General features: G+C 36.0%; 1 protein-coding gene across 6 annotated transcripts; it reads left to right on the forward strand.

Annotated features, from left to right (window-relative positions):
- The first annotated feature begins 945 nt into the window (after positions 1–945).
- On the forward strand, positions 946–19,454 carry TIAL1 (TIA1 cytotoxic granule associated RNA binding protein like 1). 6 transcript variants are annotated; one of them, XM_074373541.1, is made up of 12 exons: positions 946–1,438; positions 8,028–8,124; positions 12,951–13,100; positions 13,344–13,398; positions 13,552–13,639; positions 15,547–15,622; positions 16,744–16,852; positions 17,162–17,257; positions 17,349–17,433; positions 17,666–17,789; positions 18,121–18,260; positions 19,078–19,454. In XM_074373541.1, the coding sequence occupies exons 1-12, from the start codon at positions 1,407–1,409 to the stop codon at positions 19,202–19,204; spliced, it is 1,179 nt and encodes a 392-aa protein (XP_074229642.1). In that variant the 5' UTR covers positions 946–1,406; the 3' UTR covers positions 19,205–19,454. The 6 variants fall into 6 exon arrangements, with proteins under 6 accessions (XP_074229642.1, XP_074229643.1, XP_010968176.2 ...); XM_074373542.1 differs by having other exon boundaries at positions 947–1,438; positions 13,002–13,100; XM_010969874.3 differs by lacking the exon at positions 946–1,438 and adding an exon at positions 4,100–4,147 and having other exon boundaries at positions 13,002–13,100.
- Positions 19,455–25,990: the final 6,536 nt, after the last annotated feature.

The raw sequence follows: 25,990 nt of genomic DNA on the forward strand, positions 1-25,990 counted from the left end.
GTTAAAGCGCACCGTGAACTCTTGCGGGTGAAAAAACAAATTCTACAAGGTCTTAAGGAGCCAGTTTGAACATGGTTTCCCATATGTCCGAGCAAGACTTCATTCTCCGTCTCTACGATGGAAGTCTATAAACACAACCTTAAGTCTCTACACGTCTCTCTTCCCGAAATATTTTTCATTCTAATAACTAAATAATAGTGTAGGAGGGCATCATCACCTCCCTTACACTGACTGGTAAAGGGCTGCTCTTCTAATCCCCTTATCCGATGAGACAACGGATGGGGAAACCTTTGAAACTTGTAAAGCAATCTACAAGCAGCCTACCTAGGATAGAATACCTATCTGCGGGAAAACGTGCCCAAAGGACGCGGTCGGCCGTTGGAAAGCCGGAGGACCCCGGCGAGCGCATCTTCAGCTCAGCGCCAGCCCGAGGGCCGCCCCAGAACCTCCGCCTGTCGCGCGGGGCGGCGGTTGATGACCGTGGCCGGGCCGTTTTGTCTTATAGAGGACGGCCAGAAAGGCCTGCTGACTCGAACACCACGCGGAGCCAGAGCCCTGCCTTAGCCGCAGTTGAAGAAACCGCTCTCGGGCTGGACGGAGGCGGAGCAGCAGCTCAGGCTGAGCCAACCGAAGTGCTGTAAAAATGCCTGGAGCAATCCTAGGACAGCCCCCAGCGCGAGGCACTCTGGGACTTGTAGTCTACTTTCCCGACAGAGCTTTTTCCAACCTCGTTTCCCCGCCTTTTAACGTCGCGTTTATTCTCCCTCTCCCGTCCCAGCATGCCGACTTCCTGGTCGCTGCACGTCTCACGTACGACTACACTACCCAGAAGTCTCTTCTTCGCGTCCCTGCCTGGCGAGGGCGCCGGCCGTCTCCTTTGGACTACAATTCCCAGAAGTCCTCTGGGGGAAGTGCTTCCCTCTCTCATTTCCAGGACCACAATTCCCAGAGACTTCAGCTGCGCGGCGGTTCTCTTTTTACTCGATCTCTTCTTGAGCTGGCCAGGCTTCGCCAGCCAGCCGGCACACAGCGACGACGTGATCCGTCGTGACTGGTCACAGGGTTTCCTCAGCGGTCCGTTTTCCTCCCCACTCAGTTATTCCCTTTTCAGGCCGTCGCGGCTGGCCTGAGCGGTGACCTGGCGGGCCGCGCCTGCGCTCTGCCCCGTTTCCTGCCTGGCTGGTGGCGGCGGCCATTTTGTTCATCCTCCTCCTCCTCCTCCTGCTCCTCCCGGTTGGAGCGCAGTGTCCGGAGCGGGCTGGGGGGAGAGAGCCCGCGAGCAGGGTTCGGTGCCTTTTCCTCTGTCCCCAGCCGGTGCCCGGAGCCCCCCTCCCCTTCCTCCCCACCCCCTCCCCTCCCCAGCCCTGCCCTCCCCCTTGTCCCGGGATCGCTCCGTCGCACCCACCATGATGGAAGACGACGGGCAGCCCCGGACTCTGTGAGTACCGAGACGGGGGGGGTGCCAGGCGCCGAGAGGCCCGGGCATCGCGGGACGCTGTGGGAGGGAGCAGGAGAGCGAGGTCGAAGCCGGGGCTCTTGTCGGTTCCCTGGTCTGGGTGGCACGGACGCGAAGTGCATTCCTCATCTGTCCCTTTTTCCTTGGGAAGGAAGCCCTCCCTTCCCCCAAACACAGTCACTTCCTGGGGTCCGGGGCTTGTTTCGACCTTTTTCTCTCGCTCCCTTGTTTGCACCCCCTTGCTAAGCCGCGTTTCCCCACGGCAGAGGCTGTCAGGCCTTGGAGAGCTCCTCCTCCCCCTCTGCTTTTGGGGCCCTGGGCTGGGCCGGGAGCTGGCGGTCCCCATAGGGGCTGGGCCTGGTGGGGGTGGGACTGGGGGTGGGACCGCAGTCACATCCCTTGCGGGCCGCGAGAAATTAGCACTCACGCCCTCCACGTCCCCAGCTCCAGTCGCTCCCGGCTCTTCCAAGATAAGCTCTCCCAGGAAGCCGGACACTCTCCGCCACTCAAGCCCCTACTCTCTCTGTCCCACGTGCCCCCGCCCACGCTGTCAGAAAACACTCGCCTAGCGCCCGCTACTTTTGAAGTGCAAAAGGGATGCCTCTTGCGGCGGGAGCATCTTTCCCTTCTTGGATGACGAAGTTTGGTTTGAGCGCTATCTACGCTAAACTGACAACTAGTTGTTTAAGTGCTTTTGCTCTGTTAGTGTTATCTCCTCCTATTCTGTTTGTGCGTCAAGACCTTCAGAGTTGGATAAAATGATGTTTTTATCAGCTATTCGATGTACATCTTTTGAGCGCTTTTTCTTCCATCTTGCTGTATTGCTCTTTACCCTGAAGCCCAATGTAATGAATGAATTTCATCTTCCAGCTGCTTATTCGAGTTTCCTTCCTTTCCTAATGAAGAGTGATGATTCAGCATTTGCATTCCTTTCCAAATAGTGTAGCACTCCTTTTTTTTTCCTCCTGATTTTTTTAAGTGTGAGTAATTTTAATTAAATGTTTAAGTTGGGCACCTTGCATTTTCCTAGCCTCTTGAAGCTCAGCACACCTGCCTCGAGTACAAGGAGGCAGTCAGATTGTTGCTTTGTTTTCTGTTGCCCCTGCCTGGTATTGATATGATCATAGTTCACTTGGCTCTGCAATCTGATGGGGAAATTACTTTTTGGGGAATAAATGAAAGTGAATGGGTACTCAGGAAGTTTGACTCGTTTCTCATCTCTTTACTCCTATCAAAGAAAGTTTGCTCTGTAAAGAAGATAGATACCTATGTTAAATATTGATACAAGTTTGGGTTTTTGTTTTCTTGGTGGGGCAGGGTTGCACTTTTTAATTCCTATTTCTCTAGTATCTCACTAGAGTATCTGCTATCCTGTTTTGAGTATTTGAGTCCAACTTAAGCACATCAACTGCTTGAATAAAAACCCTGCTTAGAAGTTTTGCAGTTATGCTTTGTGCAGTCTTCCATTTCTACTCTCTTTTCCAGAAAAGAGAGAACTGGGACAAACTTGAAATTTGTCCTCTAACATCTGTTGAAGCCAAGAATGGGTAGTTAGCAACCTGGTTTTTGATGGAAGAATTTGGGAAAGCTGGATTTAGAGCCTAGCTAGCATGTATTTAAAAAAGATAAAAGTTATATTGTATTTAAAAATCTGAAATGTCATCATTGCATCATAGTAGCTACTGAATAATTGGTAAATTTTTATGGCACGTTTCTTATTATCTGTCTATTCCTTATGAAGAAGAATTCCTGGTTTTTGTTGTGCTATTTCATTATCTTTAATTCATATAACTATCTTTGCATCTGCCTTGTCTTCATCTCCATCAGACCTTGGACCATAAACTAATAAGCTAACTTCTTTGCCACTTATTTTTTTATCTCTACCTTCTCTAGTCTCCTGTTCTTTGAGACTTAAGTTGTCTATGTTTGCAGTTGTCTAAAAATGTGACGTGTGTGCATATAAATAAAGAAACATCTTGAGCTTCATTGTACCTGTATGTCAGTCCATGTTTACTGTTCTGTCTTCCTTTTTCCTCCTCCTGCTCTTCTCCATGGGAAGGGTTTTTTTTTAGACAAGGACTGCTGCATCTTCCTAGGTCTTACCCCTGCAGCACTTAGGTCACTGCCTGGAACGTAAGAGGTACTCAAATATTTTACAATGATTATAAATTCTTTTCATTAAATTAGCATTAAGTCTGTTTTTTAAAAAGTCCTGTATGATTTAAATTATAAGCAGATATGACTGTCATATGTGGTGCAGTCTGTTGATATTTATATATTTTTTTAAACCTTCAAGTGTAAAATTTTGACATAAAAGCAAATGTTTCACAATTGGGTTTTGTCAGACTTTAATAAAAATAATGCATAATTTAAAAATTCATTTTATGAGTTTTTTCTCAAAGGGTTCTTTTAGATACAAGTAACATGATGAAAACTTTGAAGGTGACTTTAGAGGTTGATATCTAGGGTTTTTGTTTATTTATGGAGATACTTTTATTTTACATTGTGATCTGTGGATTAGGCTTTTAAGTGACTAGTATGTTTTAAAAGAATGTACTCTTAACAAAGCTTATTTTGAACTGTTTCCTTAAAATGCCTGTGTGTTACTAGTGAGGTTTTTTTCCTGCAGACACACACAAGCTAAGACATATGGTTCTATCATCAGAAAACAATATGGTGTTTATAGCCTAGGTAGGTCTTTAAATATTCATTACCTACAGTATTACTAATTTATTTGATGGTATTTAAGTAGTATAGATTTGCTTTGATGTTGAGCCTTAAGTTTGTCCTATAGTTGCTTTGAAGTTCTGTTTTCTGATGTTTTTTGTTCTCGTTTGACATTTTGCTGTGGGGGGTGGTGGTAATATATATTAAGTAACTTGAGATCTTAAAAAAACCAAATGAGATCATGGTGTGTAACGCTGGTGTCACTGGTGGACTACCTGCCACCACTACCTTGTAGGACCCACGTTACAGATTTGTGTGGCAGGTAGCTTTGACTGCAGTGATTTGGTCCATGGTATACCTGAACCTGAGCCTGCTAAACAGCATTAACCTGTAATGGTGTCCTGTGGTAATTTAATTTATTTCCTTCATCTGTTCAGTGCACCGAAATGAGGAATTGTGGATCTGGGATTATACCATGTTATGCAGTGCTGTCTTTAAGGCTGTTTTCTTCCTGATAGGTACTCAGTCAAAAGGAGAAAATAAACCATGGATTTTGAGTATAATCTGAATATCTAAGGACAGTAGCAGAAGTAAATACTATTAAATCCCGTTATAAAATTGATTAGCTATACCATGGATTTAACTGTGTAGTGGCTGTAATTAAAGCCCCTCATTCAGCTTAATCATAGTCTCTATTTCTTTAAAATGTATGTGCATGTGTGTTGATATTCCTTATATAGTCGGTTAGTTCACTTGTGCCTCCTGCACCTTTCATCCACCCTGCCTCCTTCCTAAAATGAAATACTGACAAATTGATCAGTTCATTGAAGGATATTGTTGCAAAATCTCCTCTTATATAGGAACTTGCAAGAACAAAAGCACAAATGTTACTTTTATAGATATTTAGCCATGGTATCTTGTGTAAAAGTGCTGGTAATTTCAGCCTTTATAGGGCGGATCTTTTCAGAGTGAGAGCATATTCAGTGCTGAAAAGTGTGATTAGTTTTTTGAAAGGCATGATGTTCTTAACTTAAAATTCTGCCCAGTTGGGCATAGGAAGTAGTTTGGCAATGTGAACTTTTGCCTACTGTGAAACTGCCAAGTTCTAGTCTCAAATTTAATTTTAACCCTAATGTTAGGGATAAAGGCATCATTTTCTGTTTTTAATGGTTTAGTTTCTATAGTTCCTGTTTTTAGAAGACAAAACAGACCTATGGTATGCTTCCCCCAACCCTCCTTGAGTTAAATATCGCTTTGGAATTCCCTGTTTACTCTTTGAATTGACCTCAATACAAGAATTTGAGCCATTTGTCTTTTTCTGTTATTTTGTACATGTTCTTCAAGTAGAAATTATATATTTAAACCCTTGGAACTTTTAAAATACATTGACTACTTCATAACCAGAGCAGAAAGAAAGTGAAGTGTAGAAACTACATATGCTTTAGAAAGAAAAAAGATAATATTTCAGTGTACTACCAAGAAATGGTGTTTTTACCAGGTGGAGCATTGAACATTTGTCTTAAATATTTTTGTTAGCATTTATTTTGGGATGGATAATTTTATTATAATGTAAAGGTACTTAAGCTGTATATGCTACAATATTTTTAAAGCTATAAAATGTTTCTGTGTTAAGTATTATGATGAATGAAGGCAAATGTAGATGGAAGAATTACAGAACTATGAGTAAAGGAAAAAGGAGTCTGAGATTTGGGTAAAATTGAGGTGAAGTTATATAGTGAATTATATAATTTTTATCCTGGTAAATGAAGATATTCTACATGTTGTTATGAAAGGCTATTTTTATATTAGTTTTTGAAACTTTCTGCTTTACTACTGAACTTTTAGTGGAGATATTTGAAAAAAGGAAACCTTAAAACTGGACTTTTTCTCTAAGTATATCATGACATTCTAAACTTAGATTAACATTTTACTTTGTTATCAGTGCTTGAAATTTAAATTAATGTATCTGACTGTGCTTATAGAAATTCTTCAAAATCTGTAATTGATTGGAAATAGGTTGACTTGGAATAAAAATCCTATGAAACAGTAACAGCTTTAATTGTGACCATTAGGTATGGAAGGAAGGTAATTAATGCCCAGGCAGTTTTTCCTGAAAAAAACAAAAAAACAAAAAACAGTGCTGAAACAGTTACATAAATTTAAAATTATTTAAATCATTTAAAATGTGTTACATTAAAGTGATGATTCTATTTTAACTTAGTTACTGGTTAGCTTTGATGTGTGAAAATCAGAAAATCAGTTTTATCCACCCCTATTGTCTTAGAAATGAATTAACTAACAGTTTAGGTTAGATGAGTATTAACACTTAAGGTCACTGTTCATTTTCTTTATAGACAGGCCTACCTCGTATACAAAAAGAAATTCCAATGATTCAGGCTCACAAACCACTATGAGTTAAAAAAAAAAAAAAAAAAAGAAGAAGGCAATTTCCTGGCTAGCTCATAAGCCTATAACCTTTCACTACTGCTGGAAAAAGTATGTCACTGCATGGGTCTGCTCTACTTTAAATATAACATACTTAGTGGCATAGTGGACCTAAACCAGTTAGTCACTGGTTTAGTCTTCCATTTAAGAGACATCGGACTTATGTTTTAGTTTTAGAGCATATTAAAGTTATTGGCACCCATTGCAATGAAATTCTTAGCTGAACAAGAAAATTGCTATTCATTCTTAATCAGGTTTTTCTTTTTTTTTGACATCTAACTTTACTTTTCGCAGTCTATTTTTCCCATTCAGAGTGTCCTATCTTAAACTATGACAACCATAGGTGCGAGGCTTATTTGGTCTCAGTACACTGTTTCCAGATGTTGCATATTATAGTTAGGAAAGTAAAACTTATGTTCTTTTACTTTCCGGAAGAAACTATGTTAAATTTTGCACGTATTATTGGTTTATGAGTATCATAACAGATGTGAGTTTTAGGAATTACATGCTGAGTACCAGAAAGACTCAAAAGCTCGGAAATTTGTTAAGCTAAGTTAAGATAGGTCCATGGTGCAAAAGAAACCAAGGTGATAATCTCTGGGCGGTGGTGGTCTTTTCTTTTAAACTTACCTGTATTTTAAATTTCTTATATAAAATACATATATTCAATTTGTAATTTCTTAAAAAAAAATCCTGAATCTTTGGATATGTTATAGTCAAAAGTATACCTAGATTTGTCTTAAATTTTCTCTGCATTTCTGAAGAAATCTTTATATTTGCTTTGTTATCTACATAAAGATTTTTGTTGATTCTGATGCATTTTAGACTAGGAACATTTATTATTTTACCCTGCTCTCCTAAAACAAAACAATGAAGACATACTGTCAGTAACAGTCTTATTGGCAAGACAGAACAAAACCCTTCAATCTCTTGTGTGTTCTGCTGTAGCTTTAATTCTATTCTTTGTTCATGTAATTGCTTTGGTTGTGGGTCTAAGATAAACTCACCTTATGTCTGATATCCCTCTATGATCAGGTGTTTTAATGAATTAATATTTATGGTATTATGTGTGTGTTATACATTATTTTGAATTGTTTCATATCTAGAAATTGTGGTTATCTTGGGACTGGTTTAAATTTTTATTATTTTCATTCTGACAAATAATATGAGAAACAATATATAGGATACAGAATACTATGCTTTTGGGGTATACAAGGTCACATTGATTTGCTCTTTATATACTTAAAGTCTTTCGAAGTATACTTTAGTGGCCTAAGAACAATTATTGCTTTCCTCAATGAAAGTTAATCTTACACTCAAAGGATCAGGCTTAATTGGAAAAATTTTATTGAAGACGGAGGAAGTTAAAATGAACTAAAAGGTAATGAGTAAATGATAACACTTTAGAGCCAGAGATGAAGGAAAATTGCTGATAATGTATTTTTTTCTTCCTGTACAGTTACGTAGGTAACCTCTCCAGAGATGTGACAGAAGTCCTTATTCTTCAGTTATTCAGTCAGATTGGACCCTGTAAAAGCTGTAAAATGATAACAGAGGTAAGATCTTCCCGGTTCCATGTGCTGACAGTTAGCATGATGTTGAACATTTTGAAATACGTGAGTTGGTTAGTATCTTCTCAAGCCTCAGGTTACTAGATGGAGAGATTCATGTTTGTTGTGTTGACTGACTTGATTTGGCTGACAAACTAGGTTTAGAATGGTATTTATTTTGAGAGGACAAAGTTTCTGTGCTGTTATTCTCAAATGGTCCTTCTTCATGATGTAGTTATCTTTGAGTGATTCTGCTTATAGAAAGTTGTTAGAGCTTATCTCAGAATGTTGAAAAACTAGATGGTATTTCATACATTTCCAGTAAGAATGTTACATTTGAAGTTCAGGAGTTGGTGTATGTAGAACATTAGGTTACTATGTACATAGTGCCACACATAGTGCTTCTTGATAACTTTTAGTCAATACTGACTGAACAGCTTTATGTAGATAGAAATTTAAATTGTTAGGATAACTTTGTTTTCCTTTTTTTTTTTTTTCTTACTTTTTTATACTTTCCTGGTTAAGACTCTGTAGCTGTGCCCAGTGACTCATGTTTTGATTTGTTCTCTTCCTGTTTGTTTATTAACACTTTTTTTTGGACTGTTTACTGAATACCAGATACCACGGTAAGTGCTAGGAAAACAGTGGTGAATAAGACAGTTCCTGTCCCCGTAGAATTTTATAGTCTAATGAGGGAGACAGAGGCATTAACGGGCACTAATTGTAGAGGATAGTAAATGCCATGGAAGGAGCATATAGGGCCATGCAGTCTTAGTCAGGGGAAGCTTCATGGGGATTCATGAAACTGAATCCTGGTCTGAAACTGAAAAGGAGAGTATGGAAACTGGCTGGGTAGGAATTTGAGGAAGAAGGGATTCCAGAGAAGAATGTTGATCCAGCCAGGTAGATAGAGAGTGGGAGTACTTGTGAGATAAAGAGAGGGAAAGATAGAAATCATAATATGGTTGGAGTTTCAAGTGGAATTAGTCTTAAGTGATGCCAGGAGTTGAGGCAGGAGTGTTCAGCAGGGACCAGAAACTCTGTGCTGAGGAATTTCTGTTATCTTCTGAGACAGAGGGGAACAGTTAAAAACCTATAAAGCAAATTGGCCTTTTGATCTTTTTTTCTAACTAATAATAATCATTATTCTGTTCTGGTATATTATCTCTTCTTTCCTTCCTGTCTTTGATTATTTATTCATTCATTCTTTCATTAATCAGAAACTTACTTTGTATTAGGCACTATTCAAAGCACTGGGGATATAATGCAGAGCTAGACCAGTGAGGTTCCCATGAGCTCACATACTAGTGAGAGTATTGTTAATAAACAAGTAAACTAGATAATTCTGGGTAGGGATAAGAGCTATGAAGAGAATAAAATGGTTCTGTGATGGTGATTTGAATATTGGTACCATATAGGCTTGGTGAGAGAAGATGTCTTGCTTCAATTGGCATCTATTTTCTGAATGTAATAATAAAGGTTTTAAGGAGACGGAAACTGAAGTTTCAGTCATTCGTACTAAGTTACCTAATTAAATGTTGGGGTTTTTGCTGTCGTCTGTGATCCAGAAATCTCTAATCAGCAGGCATCTGACTCAACTAAATTTTGAAAGATCAAGTGATTCTTTCTTAGACTATGGATGTTTGGTATGGGGCCAGTGTGATAATGAGTACTGTCAAAAATCACCTCTTCGAGCTGAGACAGGAATAACAAGATGGTGCCATCTACATTAAGAGCTGGAGACAGAGGGAACACAAGGTCACAGGCCTTAAGTTGGTAATGAGCTTGATGTGTTTGTGGATTCAAAAACCAGAATGGCTGGATTCTGGTAAATGGTGGGAAATGAGTATAACGAGGTAGGCAGGCAGGCAGGGTTCCGAATCACATAAAGCAGTAAGGGCCGTGACAGTGTGTTTGGATTTTACTCTGATTGCAGCTGGGGTTTTAAGCCGGGTAATGAGGTAATCTTATTTGCATCTTTAAGATTACTCTACGTGGAAAATGACTTGTGTGGAGAATGGATTGTAGGGGGCAAGAGTGGAAGGAGAGGGAAACCAGGTGGGTTAATTTCACTAGTTTAGGTAAGAGATGATGTGGGAGGCTTGTTCTTTAGAGTGGTGGGCATAGAAATAGAGGTAGATAAATTTGGGATGTATTTTGGAGGTAGAATCAATAGAACTGGATTGGCTGTGGGATGTAGGGAAAGGAGGACATCAAGAAAGCCCGCTTAGACTCTTGTCTGCAGTTGTGTGGGTGGTAATGCTGTTTATTTGCTAAAATGGGCATAACTGAATGAGGCACAGGATGGGAAGGAGGAGTGGTGGGAATCAAGTTCTGTTCTGGCAATGTTAAATTTAAGATGTGCATTAGACATATAAATGGACATCGTATGTAGGTAGTTGGATAAACTGTTTTGGAACTCTAGAGAGACCGGTATTGATGATACAAACTTGCAGTGATATTTGAAGCCATGGACTGGGTAAGATCTAGTTCCTAGCTCTAGAGAGAATGCTGATAGAGAAGAGAAGAGGAGCCTAGGTTCCAGCCCTGGAGCATCTCAACACTTAAGTGACATTCATAGTTTGAGTTAAGGAGGAAAAAGGAGCTTCTGAAAGATCCTCCAGTGAGGAAACAGGAAAACCAGGAAATTATGGTGGGATCTACAGGAGATGATTTAGACCAGAAGGAGAGTTGTCAACTGTTTTGAATTCTGCTTGAAAGTCAAGATGAGGACAGAAAAGTGATCACAGAGGTGGCAGAGAATCATTGGTGAGCTCAACACAGTTTCCTTGGCCTGGTTGGGTTGGGAGCTGACTGGAGTTGGTTTAGGAGAGAATGGGATCTGGCCTACTACTAGTTAGATAAATTTGAAGTGAGAAAGTGGAGTCACTAGAAAATTTTTGAGAAACTTTTGATAAATTTATTTTAATGGTATTTTTTTAAAAAAACCCATGTGCACAATCAGCCACTTGAGTAGAGGGGTTTGAAATGAACTTTCCTAATTTATCTGTATTCTATAACCCTACATTTGAATTTGTAAATAGTTGTAAAATCTCTTATTTCTCTGTCTTGATATTTATCTCATCCAACAAAAATTAGTGTCAGCACCAAGAACATAGTTGAGTGTCCTTGGTGGTGGTGTGAATGGGAGGCTTTCAAAGGGTGTGAACTCTACTAGACTGTTACATTCCTTTCCTAAATTTCATTTTAGTATATGAGCAGTCCCTTTTCCCCCTTAATTTTATTATTTTTTACTTTAACTATTGTTTATCTTAGATTCTAGCTTTCCTTCTGTACTATAATAAATGTATATTATCAATTCTAAGGCAAATGTTAAACATTGTTAACATCTGACAGTTGGGATATGACAAAAATCAATGGTGTCTTAGATGAAATGCAGTGTCATGTGAGAGAGAGAGAGAGAGTGTGTGTGTGTATACGTACGTACATACATCGAATGGGATCTGGCCTACTGTTAGATAAATTTGAAGTCAGTAAGGATGAACAGACTCATTTACAAAAGCCTGTTGGTATCAGTTCTACCATTGGACTCCTGTATGTTTTGCTCCAGTACCAGTGTTTTCCTTAGAGATCATCAGGGCAGAAGTAAGAGTAGAAGGAAAAATTGATTAGCACAGTTTTAGCTTATTATTTACCTTTAAATCCTTTTTTCAGTGAATGTTACTGGTAAATGTTAACTCTTACGAGAGGAATTTGAGTGCATATTTTTATTTGGCGTCTTTTCCCCTACTTCCTTTCTCTGCCTCATAAGAACAGTGTTCATGTGGCTACAACAATCTAATTTGGTATGAGAGCCCATAGTTTTCTTGTCATTATTAATGATTACACTTCTTTTCCCTCAAGGAATTGCCTTCTGGTTGCTTCACCACTATTGTTTTAGACGTCTTATTTTGAATTTTTCTTCTAAAACTTTCCTGGAATGAAAAACAGTGGTTGTTGAAAAGAGCTTTATTTTATCTGGTATTTTTAATCCCTTGTGAGTGCAACTGGAATTCTACATTTTAAATTTTTTTTTAGGATATTTTGCATTGAATATATAAATATCTATTTGCCAACTACTGTTAAGTATAGTATAGTAGAATATATTTAGTAAAGACTTCTTATATTGGTGTTTTTGTGATATAAAATTGTAGCTTTGTCTTGGAATATTTTATTCAGACACATTTTCAGAAATTTTTTTCTTGGTCACTACTATATTTTTCTAATCTTTGGAAGACCAGATTCAAAGTGTATAGAACCTCCAGTGCTTTTAAAGATTTTAAAAGATAGGGAATTCATTTCAATAGCTGGTTTATAAATCTGAAAATTTTCTGTTTTCATTCTCATTCCTTCCTTATCCAGAAAAGAAATACATAATCTCATCTCATCACATACAGTACTAATCCTAGTTTCGATCAGGAGTGTAAAGTTGGTTCATTTCTGTATTTTTTTTATAGTCATGGGATACAGTTAATGAAGGATTATGATGCATAAGTAGAATTCATCCCTTTGAAAATAATGTTGGGAGAGAAGAGCAGTGGTAAGGAGTGGTCTTTATCTCAATTCTGAACTTCAGGTTTTGTTTGGTCTAATATAAACTTCTGTTTTATATTTAGCATACTGCACTAGAAATCAGTATTTTGATTTAATACTGATAGTCATGATTCTGTACTGCTTTATAGTTCTGTTTGAATACAGCAGCATTCTGAGGTGCAAAGTCAGGTGTAGGTGTAAATCTTATTTTTAAAGTGTTAGGCTTTCATAAGCTTATGCAGTCTGACCGTGTACATTCCTAGCTATCAGTAATGTTTTTTCCTGGATTTTCTTCTCAGCAACCCGATAGCAGAAGGGTCAACTCTTCTGTTGGATTTTCTGTTTTGCAGCATACAAGCAATGACCCATATTGCTTTGTGGAATTTTATGAACACAGAGATGCAGCTGCTGCATTAGCTGCTATGAATGGGAGAAAAATTTTGGGAAAGGTAAGATTAAGAATGATGGCACCTTATGAGTGTATATATTTGCATGTCAAATTAGTTTGCATTCTTTCCTAGCAAGTTTTTTTTTTTTTTTAACTCAGCTCTGCCAAGTGATGGTTTTGCTTTTATTCAGCCTAATGCCTTTACCAAAATAATCCTGCTTGATAAGTAATTTAATAAGTGGTAAGTGTTATGATTCATAATGACATGCCTAATAATTGTATTAAATATAATCTTTATTTTTAGGAGGTCAAAGTAAACTGGGCAACAACACCAAGTAGCCAGAAAAAAGATACTTCCAGTAAGTACTCCTGCTGCATTTTACTGTGGAAGAGTTCTGAAATTATCCTGGCAGCATTACCAGCTGAAATAGGGTTTTTTCTTCCCTTAGTGTTGCCTAAGAAAGGTTTAGTAACTGACTTAAGTATTTGATTACCAAATGCTTTGATTTCAGATCACTTCCATGTTTTTGTTGGAGATTTGAGTCCAGAAATTACAACAGAAGATATCAAATCAGCATTTGCCCCCTTTGGTAAAATATCGTAAGTATCATAATCAATACTATACTCGATAGTGATAGGCAAAATTGTATATGATTAACTTGTATCAGAATTAAGATTTTGTTTCCCTAGTTAGTGTGATTTTTTTTGTTTGTTTGTTTTGTTTTGTTTTTTTGATTAGTAGATGTTGTTGAAAATGTTAATGTCATTTCAGTGTTTTGGGGTCTTGTTTCATCTAATCCTGTGTATAACATGTTAAAAAAATTTTAAGTGATTCTGTTTGTTATCTTTAAAGCAGATGTTTAGGTGGTAAAACCTATTATAAAATCTGACTATTTGTCAAATGTTTTCAAAACTTGGTGTTTAAAGATACGGGTTAACCAGAAATAAATGTGATTTATACTGTGTATTAAACTTTTATAGAAGGAGTTTATAAATGGGGGAAAGTAGGTAAACCCTTGGGTATATTGTGATGAAATTGAAAATGTACATGCTTAATTATAATGGTAAATGTGTTTTGATATTTTAGTTGAAAAGTAGCATTATTATAGTATTAAAATGTTTTAATGTCTGAGCCATAAATGTGAGATTAATAGTAGATTTTGTTTGTTAGTGGTATTTGATTCTGCTAATTAGGGCCCAATTGTGGTTTGATTTTTTTTTTTTTTTAACAAAGTTTATGCTCAAATTTCACTGTATGTTATTTGATCAAATATATTGGAAAATTAAAAGTGATTACTAGTTCTACAAAATGTTTATCACAGTTTATCTTTCTGATTAAAATCACTTTATTTTATGTATTTCCTATAGATTTAAATTAAACGTTTTAGTATAATTTACAGAAATAATGTTTCAACTGAACAACAGTATTTCTCTATAATTTGTTGTTCTATTGATTTAATTTATTTGATAGAAAGATTTAATTTTTAATTTTCTGTTTTGATATTTGCTTTGCTTTTTAATCTCTAAATGTGGTAAGTAGTATTGTTTTAAAAATCAGTATAAAAATAATACAGGTTGCTGTTTTTCAATCTTTATTTATACCTGAGACCTGCAGTTTTTCTAAAGTCCAAGTCACAATTAAAAGTAATAGCATTCTGGTTATTTTGCAGAATTGCTCATAAGAATGGACAGGATCTTGAAGGCTAACTGCAAGGAACTGTGCACACTGGAACTCAGTTGTAGATTTTTTTCTCATTTCTATTTATTCTTATTATACATTATTTATATATACATATTTTAGTATTTACATTTTAACATTCTATATTCAGTGGAGTTCTATATTTCCAATCATTTTAACTTACTCACTAAAATTTCTGTGTAAATTTGTTGTTTTCGTACTGGTGTGCTTAGCATTGTTGTTAGTTTTTTATTCTCCTTTCTTAAATTTCTGAAAATGTCAATTTTTCAAAATTTACAGCTGCCCAAACTCCAAAATGATGGTAGAGAATTGACCAAGAAAAATAAAGAAATCTGTTAACAGGCCATGTATGCCTTTTTAATTCCTATTTTTTCCTCTTTTTCAATTTTTTAATATTTCATATATTTTGTATCACTAGGCAGAAGACATTTAACTATTTAGAGATTGCATGGTAAAGTAGTTAGCATTGTTACAGTAATTTATAGAACCAGTAAACCTTAGAGGACACTAGCCAATAGAATATTAGAAAAGGAAACTATTGTTCCTGTTAATCTTCAAATTTGAGCATTTAGTTTAGAAAGCACAGGCTATGTGATTAGGTTGCATGTTTATTACATGTTTTTGTCCTACTGCTTTTTTCTAACAGGTAAAGAAGCGTTAGGGAGAGTTCAGGAATGGCTATAGTTAATTAGGGCTAACTGGAATTTTATTTAAAAAAATGCTCACAATACAGTGTGTGTGGTTCCTTTTAGTTTTTATTTTGATGATGTCTCTTACTTCCCTCATTTAGCTGTGCTTCTTTTCACAGGGATGCCCGAGTAGTTAAAGACATGGCAACTGGAAAATCCAAAGGCTATGGCTTTGTATCTTTTTATAACAAACTGGTATGTTCTTTCAGCTGAATTTAAGTTTAATACACAATTTAGTCATTAATTAATGAGTATTTTTGTCTGTTTCAGTAATAGGGTATAGTTCTTTTTTTTTTTTTTTTTCATTAAGCTTGGAAGTAACTGGGAAAAGACAGGCTGATTATAAGGAAGAGTATTAAAATTGTATTTGTGAATTGGTAACGGTAAGATGTGTTAGCAGTAAAGCACAAAACTAGTGCAGATGAGCTGATACCAGAATTTGGAGGAAAGTTAAATTTGTCTTAACCATGAAAATCTTAGTTTTAAATATTTATTATGCATATTTTTGTAGCTGGGATGTTAATGGTTATAGCAGATGAAATTTAAGTAATTCATCTTGATTTTTACATGTATTTAAGAAAGAGGTGCCAAAATATCTTAAGCATTTGCATTAACTGTAACATCAAATAATAAAATAAAATGGGCTTTGATATTAGCATTTTGGAACAGTTTCAGCAACTTAAATTATTTACATTTTATTGAAGCAGTAAGATAAAGGGCAGGAGTTGTAATTTTTGCTTAGATTCATTGTAAATTCACATTGATTTTGATCATCTAAACTCTTTATAGGCAGCCATTTTACAGCATTCTAAGTCATAATGCAGAAGTCTTTTGTCTTAAGTTTTAAATCCTGTGTTGTAGTCATAATCCATTGCTATTAGAATGTAGATTTTGAGGAGTATGTGATATAGACCATAATATTAAGACTTTATATGTTCTTCAGTAAAGTTATTACAAATCAACCATAAAATTAAGATATTTGAAAACAACTTTCTCTTTTTTTTTTTAGGGGGCAGAGTAATCAGTGGGACTGTGATTTTCCCTTGTGTATTTTTTGAATGATAAATTTCTCTTGATGCTTAAATACTGTCCTGGCATTTTGAAATATATAAATAAAAATGACTTTAATGAATCACTAAAGTTCGAGTAATTTTTTCTTGTGAAATTAGTTTTATTCATTTAGGATGCTTAGTGAATCCTAACTGATAAGATTTATTGGATATAGTGATGCCAGCATTTTATTTCATCTTACTGGGTCTTATATGCCACTATTTTCTGTGTTTGTAATTGCTCTTTTTTTCTCTTTTTGTTTATAGGATGCAGAAAATGCAATTGTGCATATGGGAGGTCAGTGGTTGGGTGGTCGTCAAATCAGAACCAATTGGGCCACTCGTAAACCACCTGCACCTAAAAGTACACAAGAAAGTAAGATGTGTCTACTTTTTGCATTAGAATTATGGATACTTAGCAAAATCATATATTAGTTAGCCTTAATTTTTTAAAATTTAAATTTATTAGCGTTGCAAGACTCATTTTCATCTTGAATTTAATTGTCTGAAAATAACTGGGCTTTGTTGCAAGTATATTTGGAGCTGTGAACCAGCTGATTTTATAGGTCAAATCATAGTGTCAAAAAAAATTCTACTTCTCCCACAGTGAGGCGTATAAGTATACAGTAATCAGTTTTATAATGCTGTATAACCATTAACATTTTTGTTTTCTTTCTGCAAATAGATAACACTAAGCAGTTGAGATTTGAAGATGTAGTAAACCAGTCAAGTCCAAAAAATTGTACTGTGTACTGTGGAGGAATTGCTTCTGGGTTAACAGGTACAGTGTCTATGGTGCTTCATTGCTATTAGTAGGAATTTCTTGATAACAGTAACTTTAAATACTTTACTTCTACGTTTTTGTTTTTCAGATCAGCTTATGAGACAGACATTTTCACCATTTGGGCAAATTATGGAAATCAGAGTTTTTCCAGAGAAGGGCTATTCATTTGTCAGGTAAAATTCTACCTGTAATTTTATTTCTTTTATATTTGATCCATTCCTTTCAGTTATATTATTTGATCCCCTCAGGTACTGTTATTTTAGTACTTTGCAATGTAGAACTTTATTTACATGACGTACTTTAGGAAAATACCAAGTTGATAGTTATAAACTAATGAGTTATGTATTACTTACTGTGTTAAGTCTTAAAAAAATAAAAAACAACCTCCTTCTCTTCCTCTCTTAGATTTTCCACCCATGAAAGTGCAGCCCATGCCATTGTTTCGGTGAATGGTACTACAATTGAAGGACATGTTGTTAAATGCTATTGGGGTAAAGAATCTCCTGATATGACTAAAAACTTTCAACAGGTAATTCGATTTTTCATAGTAGTTTTTAAGGTTTCCATCTTACATGTCTACATAAAAGCTTTAGAAACTGTAAAAAAACAAACAAAGCATATATCTGCTTTCAGTTGATTTTATTAATGCTATTTCAAAAGTGATTATTTTGCGGTATTAACTGAATCTTAATACTTTCTTTTCACAGGTGTCACCACCCCAATAATCTTAGACAATGATAAATAACAGAGTCCTATTCACATAAGGGTGCTTACTTAGTTTTTCTCTTCCTTGTCTCCCACTTTCTTCAAATACTGTGTTTCTTACTTGTTCCCTAAAATAGTACTTTGCTTTTTCCTAGGTCGACTATAGTCAGTGGGGCCAGTGGAGCCAAGTTTATGGAAACCCACAACAGTATGGACAGTATATGGCAAATGGGTGGCAAGTACCGCCTTATGGAGTATACGGGCAACCATGGAATCAACAGGGATTTGGAGTAGAGTAAGTTGTTTGAGTTTTTCCGGAATAGAAACAGATTCGGTTCTGAAAAAAGGAATTAAAAAGTGTGTCTTCCTAGGGAGAATCTAAATTAAATACGTTGAGCTAGCTATGTGGCATTGTAAGCATTGTAGAAACCTTATAAAAGTGATTTGTGATGCTAAAATTTTGCTTTTTATTATCTAGATGGAAAGGAAGTTTGGGGTAACATTTGGTGTGTCCTACTATCTCTATGAGCAGTTGGCAGAATTTGATTTACATTTCTAATATTTTATGTACTTGTTTATTTTTGCATGGAAAAGATCTTTGTCTAGATATGTTAAGAAATTTAATGATTTATGCCTGTTGACTTGTGTGAGAAGTCTCAGAGATTTATCTGATAAAAAGCAGTTTTGCCTTTTTCCTTTCTTGAGAGATTGGGTGGGCCTTTTGCCCTTTTTCCCCCTAGGCCAGCCCAGACCTTTATTTTCACTGATTCCTTCTTCTCTTTCCAGTGTGGACTTGTGTTTTTAAAATTGCTTATAAACTCATATACCATGTGTATAGTATATGATGGGTAGATGATGTTGATGTGTTAAATCATTTGTCATTTTTAAAAAATCAGTTTTGAGATACTCTTCAGAGAAGTCATTATGTTGTTACCTTAGCAAACATTTAAGACTCCTGATGTGGATGTATGTATCGTTTGTTTCTTTGCTCTTTGTTGTAGATATGTTGATTTTTGTCTATTCTTTGATTAGGCTCTGCTTGATTTTTGTGTTAATGTAGATAATTTTTTCTTTGTGTTTGCTGAATTTTTTTTTTTTTTTTCTCTTCCAAGTCAATCACCTTCAGCTGCTTGGATGGGTGGATTTGGTGCTCAGCCTCCCCAAGGACAAGCCCCTCCCCCTGTAATACCTCCTCCCAACCAGGCTGGATATGGCATGGCCAGTTACCAAACACAGTGAGCTGGGACTCTAAACAAAATGTTATTCATGATAGCTTCAGTTTCCTGTGACACTCTGAAGACATGAAAGTAGACATCGGAAAATGAAAATATTTATTTTAAAAATTGAAATGTTTGGAACCTTTAGCACAGCTTTGCTTTGGTGAAGGACACATGTCTTCTAGTTCTGCCTTTTTAAGTTCTTGTTCATGATGGATATGAACATGATTTTTCTTTGTGTACAAAAACTAAAATAAAGTCAATAAAGACAATTCTGACTACAAATTTTGATATAATAGAAATGGGTAATACATTTTGATTCTTAGATACTATTCCATTTTTACCTTGCTATTCAGTATTTTAACTCACTGTGTTTTTAAAAGCAAAAAAGGGAGGATCATGAAAAACTGGGAATCACATATAAGTTCATCCTCAACCTTGATACTCCCCTCCCCTGTCCTGAGGTGGACCACATTTGAAGTCAGCAGAAAAAAGTGTGATATTGAGAAGAAATGCATGCGTTTGGAGTCGCTTTGGAGGAAGTACTTTCTCTGTGCCTAAAGAAACTGAAGCCAGACTGATAAAAGAAATTTTGCAACCTAAATAAGGAACAGCATTGTCTGAGTTACTTGAGCAAATGTTGGTGGTTCACATTAAGACATATTTTTAAAACTTTAAAAAGTGTTAATTATTAAAACTGTAGTAAATTACATTTCATTTGGGGTGGGGGGAAATTCCAAGTATGGTGTTTGTATTAAAGTCAGACAGTCATACTTAATGCTTTTACATGAAGTTTAAATGATATACATTGTAAATATTGAATACAGTGTTTAAAAAGCATGCTTCAACATAGAAGTAGCAGCAATGTAATTATTTGAAGTTACTCTTAACACACTCCACTGCATTGAATGCAATGGATGAATAAGAATGTTTAAGACTGACATTTCCAAGGTTGGCTACTGTGTAAAATTAAAATTATACAAATGACTATACAGAAAAAGCCTTAATTTTAATTTCATAAAAATCTTTGATGCATTAGTACATTTTAAAATGTCATTGGAAATTAGATTTTTTTTCTTTTTTCTTTTTTTGCTTTACATCATTTGGTATGTAAATACCTTGATTAAAACCTTGTAAACTTATTTCAAGGTTCCTATAAGTTGTATAGTACAAGTGTTTTTTAAAAATTTGGGGGTGTTTTTTAAAATTAGATATATTTTGCCCAAGAATTTTTTTAACAGGATTGCTAAAACATCTTATTTAGACAGCTTGATGTACCAATTTATAATTGGATATTCAGCTTAAATAATACATAGAGTTGTGAGTTTTATTTTTAATTCTTTTTTTTTTTTTCCTTGTGGGGAGTGTGCATGGGAGGATGGGCCTGCACAGAGGCTGAGTTGTATGTCTGCAGAATTTGTAAATGAATTGACTGGGTAGATATATAAGATTGACGTTTGCTTCTGAGGTATTTTTCAGGCCATGTGGATAAAATCTGTCTCCAACTTCTATCATTACAGGAATGTAAAAGATATAAAATCCTGTATATTTAATTCTGACAGCTAGGGGGTGCAAATGTTTAGGCAGTGTATTTGAAATGTTATAAGGCCTGGACACCAAAATGAGAAAACTCTTTACAGTTAAGTAGTAAAGTGCAGCAAGCACCCACAAATTAACTATTTTGTAAACTTTTGAAGTCTTAACAAGTAGCTGTAAAATAATGATGGTTTTATAAATTGGTGACCACAATAATTTTGTTATTTTCCTTCTTTTCCCATTTAGAAATGTATCAAACATAAAAATTCAGAGGGTCTGAAGTTGTTCATCTTTGGGCCAAATTTTTTTATGGCACTTTAGTTTTAACCACAGGAGTCATCTATGACACTCTTCTATTATAGTAACATTTACCCTTCTTTCGTTCATGTCAGTGTCTTTGGGGGATGCTATGGAAAAGTTACTTTATATTTTATAATGAGAACACTCATGATATCAATTATGCCTCCTAGTTAAAAATTTCTTAAATATGTGTGAAACTTGAACTAAAGATTTCTTTTATATATATATTGATAAAAGCCTATTAAATTCTCAGTTTGCCTTTATTGGGTCTGCCAGTAAATTTAAGTAGCTTATTGCAATAGCAGCTAAATATAGCTGCAGTGTTTCCTGGCTGTATATTCTGTGATTTAATAAAATGATCCAGACTAGTTGTATTGCATAGTAAACATGACTGAAGTGTCCTTGGTCTTAATCTGAAAGAACAGGATTATATGCCCAGTTCAGTTAATGGAAGTTATTTCATATTAAATGGTTTTTAAAACATAAAGCTACTCACCCAAATGCAATGCACCATTTTGGAATACAACTGTCAAGCTAACGCAGACTCAAGACTATTTTATAAAAAAGTGAAGTCAGTGCTATCTTGATCCAATTTAAGCCTAAGAATCGTTGCCTTTTCCATGTTCATCAAAAACAGCAGAGATTCTTTGGCATGCAAGAACATGTTTTTTCGTAATTACTTTTAAGAGTTATTTTGGTGATTGTTTCTGACTGCCATCTTCTTTGATCTAATCTCTCTACTAGTATTTCCCCCCATGCCATTCCCACTTCATTTTTATGTCTGCTGGCAGTGAGAGGCTAAAATGACTGGCCAACTTGAGCCAAAGCTGTAAACCACAGTTGAAGTAAGTCTTTCAATAAAGACTAGACTATGTGATAAGTGGATTTTTCTTATTGTCGTTTATTACATAATTATTTCTTCCAGGCTGCAATGAAATAAGTGATTCTATTTTATTTTATTAGTAAGGCATACTGAATATATGTATATTCAGGACTTATTTCTGTGTTCTGTGTAAGTGATAAAAGTCCATTTGCCCTGTTGGATTAAAATTTAATTTCTGGGTATGGAGAGATAGAAATTTGCATCCTTCTAAAAATGTATGCTTTGTTGAATATTAATATATTAAAATCTCATTAGTTTAGAGTCCACACATATTAGGAACCACAATTTTACCACCTCTAGATTTATGTTTGGTAGTACCAATAAATAAAGATTGCTCTGGACAAACAGAACTAGAAAAAGAATTTAGTAAATTGTATAGACACCTTTCTAGCAGATATGCCCAAATTAAATCTTACCTAGTCATTAAAAGTTAGCATTTGGGCCTCCACTTAATGCATTAGAAACACCGTATATGCATTTTTAGTATGTATTGAAAAGATAAATGAGTTAGACTTTCACTAGTTTATACAAGCCTTCTCTTAAATCCAAATGAGCAGATTTTGTTAAATATAAATTCTGCTCTGTGTAGCAATAAAATGTCTGATACTGTGTTCAGAAAGATCACTACAAATTATATTGCCGTCTATTCCATTTTTAAACAAGGAAATTATGTGAATAATTACTGTTTTAAAATGTGTTATTCCAAACTGTTAGTGTGGTATTTAAATTCTTTTTGTTTTGTGTTTTTAATTTTACTTTGTGGGGGCCGTAATTAGGTGGGGGTTTTTTTTGTTTTTTTTTGAGGAGCTCCTGGGAACTGAACCCAGGACTTTGTGCATGCTAAGCCTGTGCTCTACTACTTGAGCTATGCCGTCCCCACTAATTAATGTGGTATTAAAATGCCATATTAGTATAAAACCTGGGCTTGTGCCTACTTAAATTGGGTCTCTTTTAAATAGTGCAGATAGACTACAAACCATAATTTGCAAAGTACTTTGTGTAAGTATCTCTTTTAGGGGTAAGAATGACTTGATTTTATAATTGCCCAAATGTGAAGGAAGTTCAATTTGTATCTAGGAAATAGAGGAGGGAGAATTATATATATTTGTTTCTCTTAGGCAAAAAAAAAGGTGGGGGGGGGAGCTGGGGTGCTAATAGTTGTTAGTTTTTTGACCCTCTTGTTGATTTAGGCTTTTGAGGGAGAAGAAGATTAATCCACATAACGTTTGTAGTTTGGTTTTTTAACAAGAATGTCGATAATAGTAACAGCTGGCAAAAGGTGTGTATCCAATAAATGATTTCCCTAATGTTCCAACTCAGTTCACAGACGTAATGCTGAATGTCCATTTTTCCAGGTTGTTGCATTTTTTGAAATTCAGTAACCAGTGTTTCTGAGGTATTCCTGTGGGAAAGTGATCCACATCTAATCTTTTGAAGTCAGCTTGGAAAGTTTGCCGAACATGAACAAGACTGAAGTGCTACTGGGCAGCTGTTAGAGGAAAGCCAGAATCGTTGAATGTAGAAAAATCATGTCTTGTGGTCGAGCTGTCTAGTTGTTGAGCTTGCAGCTGGGCTTAGCTTGCCTGTAGACCTCCTGTTTTGACTCAGTTTCGTCCTTGTGAGCTGACGAGAGCTCGCAAGGAGCCTGGTATCGGGTGGCGATGCAGAACTGTGTTTTTGAGGTAGTCCAGGTTTTGCTACATGTAACCAGTAGTTACTGTAACTCATCCAGTCATGATTCTTCCCCCACTTCCTGCTCCTGTTTCTTCCTTCCTTGGGTTTTGGTATACCAACGAAGAGAGGTCCAAAACCATCTGGACAAAGTGGGCACGAAAAACGGAGCTATATGCAAATGTGCCTGTTCTAAGGGTTGATATTAATAGTGTGTAAATGTCAGATTTTCACAGTTCATTTTACTGATTAAGAGTTGTAAGTTGAATTGTTCCATATGTGGTTTATATGATTGCTTTTGTTGACAAAAATAAAACTAATTCATATGTGTTGACATAGCTAAACAAAATGGGGAATGCCCATTTAATAATCTCAGCTTCTTTTTGGAAAGGACTAAACTTGGAAAACCATGTACTAATTTCCTTTGGCTAGGTTATTTGTTAGCATATGGTCCAGCTCATACTTGGTTACCTGTTTAATGAAATTGGGAAAGGAGTGGTGACTAGGATAATGAAGAGGAGAAAAGTCCTTGATTCTGAAGAGTGTTGACAGAGTTGACATGGGAATAGACGCTCCTGAGCAGGTATAGTAAACTATGCGTGGTAATCAGGACTTGGGTGCTGATATTTAATATGTTATTAGCTTAAACTATACACATTTTATCAAGAAGACTAGGAGACTTATCAGGTTATTGAAAATAAAATATTACCAACATCTTTGTCTTACTTACTGGCTCTGATCATTTCTCTTCCATTTCTTTTAATGTGTATTTTTATTTATTTTTGTGTCTATATGTGTATTAGAATGTTGGACAAATGCTGTTGTTCTGAAATGCTGCCTTTGAGCATTTTCAGTAAAATGATGGGATTAGGATATCCTTCAAAACCCACATTTCATTTTATTTTAACCAGGAAGCTTTATTTTTAAAAATGGGTAGCCTCATTCCCAGGTTAGCTCACTATTTTTATATCTTTGGTTATGTCAGTTTCCTCCATTAGAATGTAAGCTCCGTGGGGGCAGGGACCTTCTGGTAACTACACAAACCTTAGGACTTACGTAACAATACTTGGCACATGGTAGATGTTCAGTAAGTGAATGCATGAACAGATTGAGGAAGTAAAGGTAAGTGAGTGTTTTAGTCTCCCTGTTAGAACCAGGACACCACCTGGTGTTTCCACTTGAGTGGAACTTGATCAGAATCAATGTGTGCTTGTTAAAATGCAGATTCTGAGGCTCCACAGTTGTGGGTGAAGATAATCTGAAATAATACTAATTGGTGTGGGGTCCTTTCTCCGTTTCTAGCTCTTGGCAGGGGAAGAAAACTCTATTGGCAATGGTCACAAATTTCCCAGAAAAACTAGTTTTTGAAGGTGCATGATCTCTGTGATTGCTGTCCAATGTAGTTTGTTGAGCATCTTTCAAAGGTGATTAGGATGGACTCCTGATGGCAATGTATGTACTCACAGATATTTTACAGCCTTACTCAAATTTGCTACATTTTTCAAGCAAGTGCTTTGTTTTGACATTAAGTTTGCTGGTGCTTTTATTAGACTTGCTAGACCGGTGACAAAATGCAAAAGCAGAAAGAGAAAAATAAAAACACCTCACTTTATAAATCTTGTCTTCACTTACTCTCTGTTCTTACCCTAGTCTACACTACTGTCTTCTTTCATCTGAACTACTACAGTAGCTGGCTACCTGGTGTATATATAATTAGGAGGCAGAAAAGTACATACATGTGCACAGCTCTGAATTTTTACAAAGTGAACACATTAATGTAGTGCCACCAAGATTGGGAAATAGGAGACTGACAGCACCCCAGAAGAACTCGTGCTTTTTTCTAGTCTCCAACCTCTACTCTTCCCCTAAGATAACCACTAGCCTGATTTCTGTGGTCTTAAATCAGTTTGTTTTTGAACTATGTAAATATCGAATTAAGCAGTATATATTCTTCTGTTTCTGATTTACTTATTGCTTCCAGTTTCTTGTTGCATGCCGCTGAGTTTTTCAGTGTGACATTATTGTGTGAATGTGCTACAATTTATCCATTACACACTTGGTTCTCCATTTAGGAGTTATGTATAGTGCTGTAATGAATGTTTATAAATGTCCTGGGGAACATGTATACACATTTCTGTTGAGCATATACCTAGGGATGGAATTCTGGGTTGTAGGATATGTGTCTGATCAGTTTTAACAGATGTTGCCCAACAATTTCCCAAAATGGTTGCTTCAGTTTGCATTTGCATGCAGCAAATGAAAATTCCAGTTACTCTCCACATCGCCTTAACATCAGATATTATCAGTCTTTCATTTTAACAGTTCTGGTTACTTAGCTATGTTTTACCTAAGCTTTCAACCATTTTAATTTTTTCAGCACAATGGCCAGAGTGACTTTTTAATTTTTAATTTACTGTT

Source organism: Camelus bactrianus, chromosome 11 (assembly GCF_048773025.1).
Source record: "Camelus bactrianus isolate YW-2024 breed Bactrian camel chromosome 11, ASM4877302v1, whole genome shotgun sequence".
NCBI lineage: Eukaryota > Metazoa > Chordata > Mammalia > Artiodactyla > Camelidae > Camelus > Camelus bactrianus.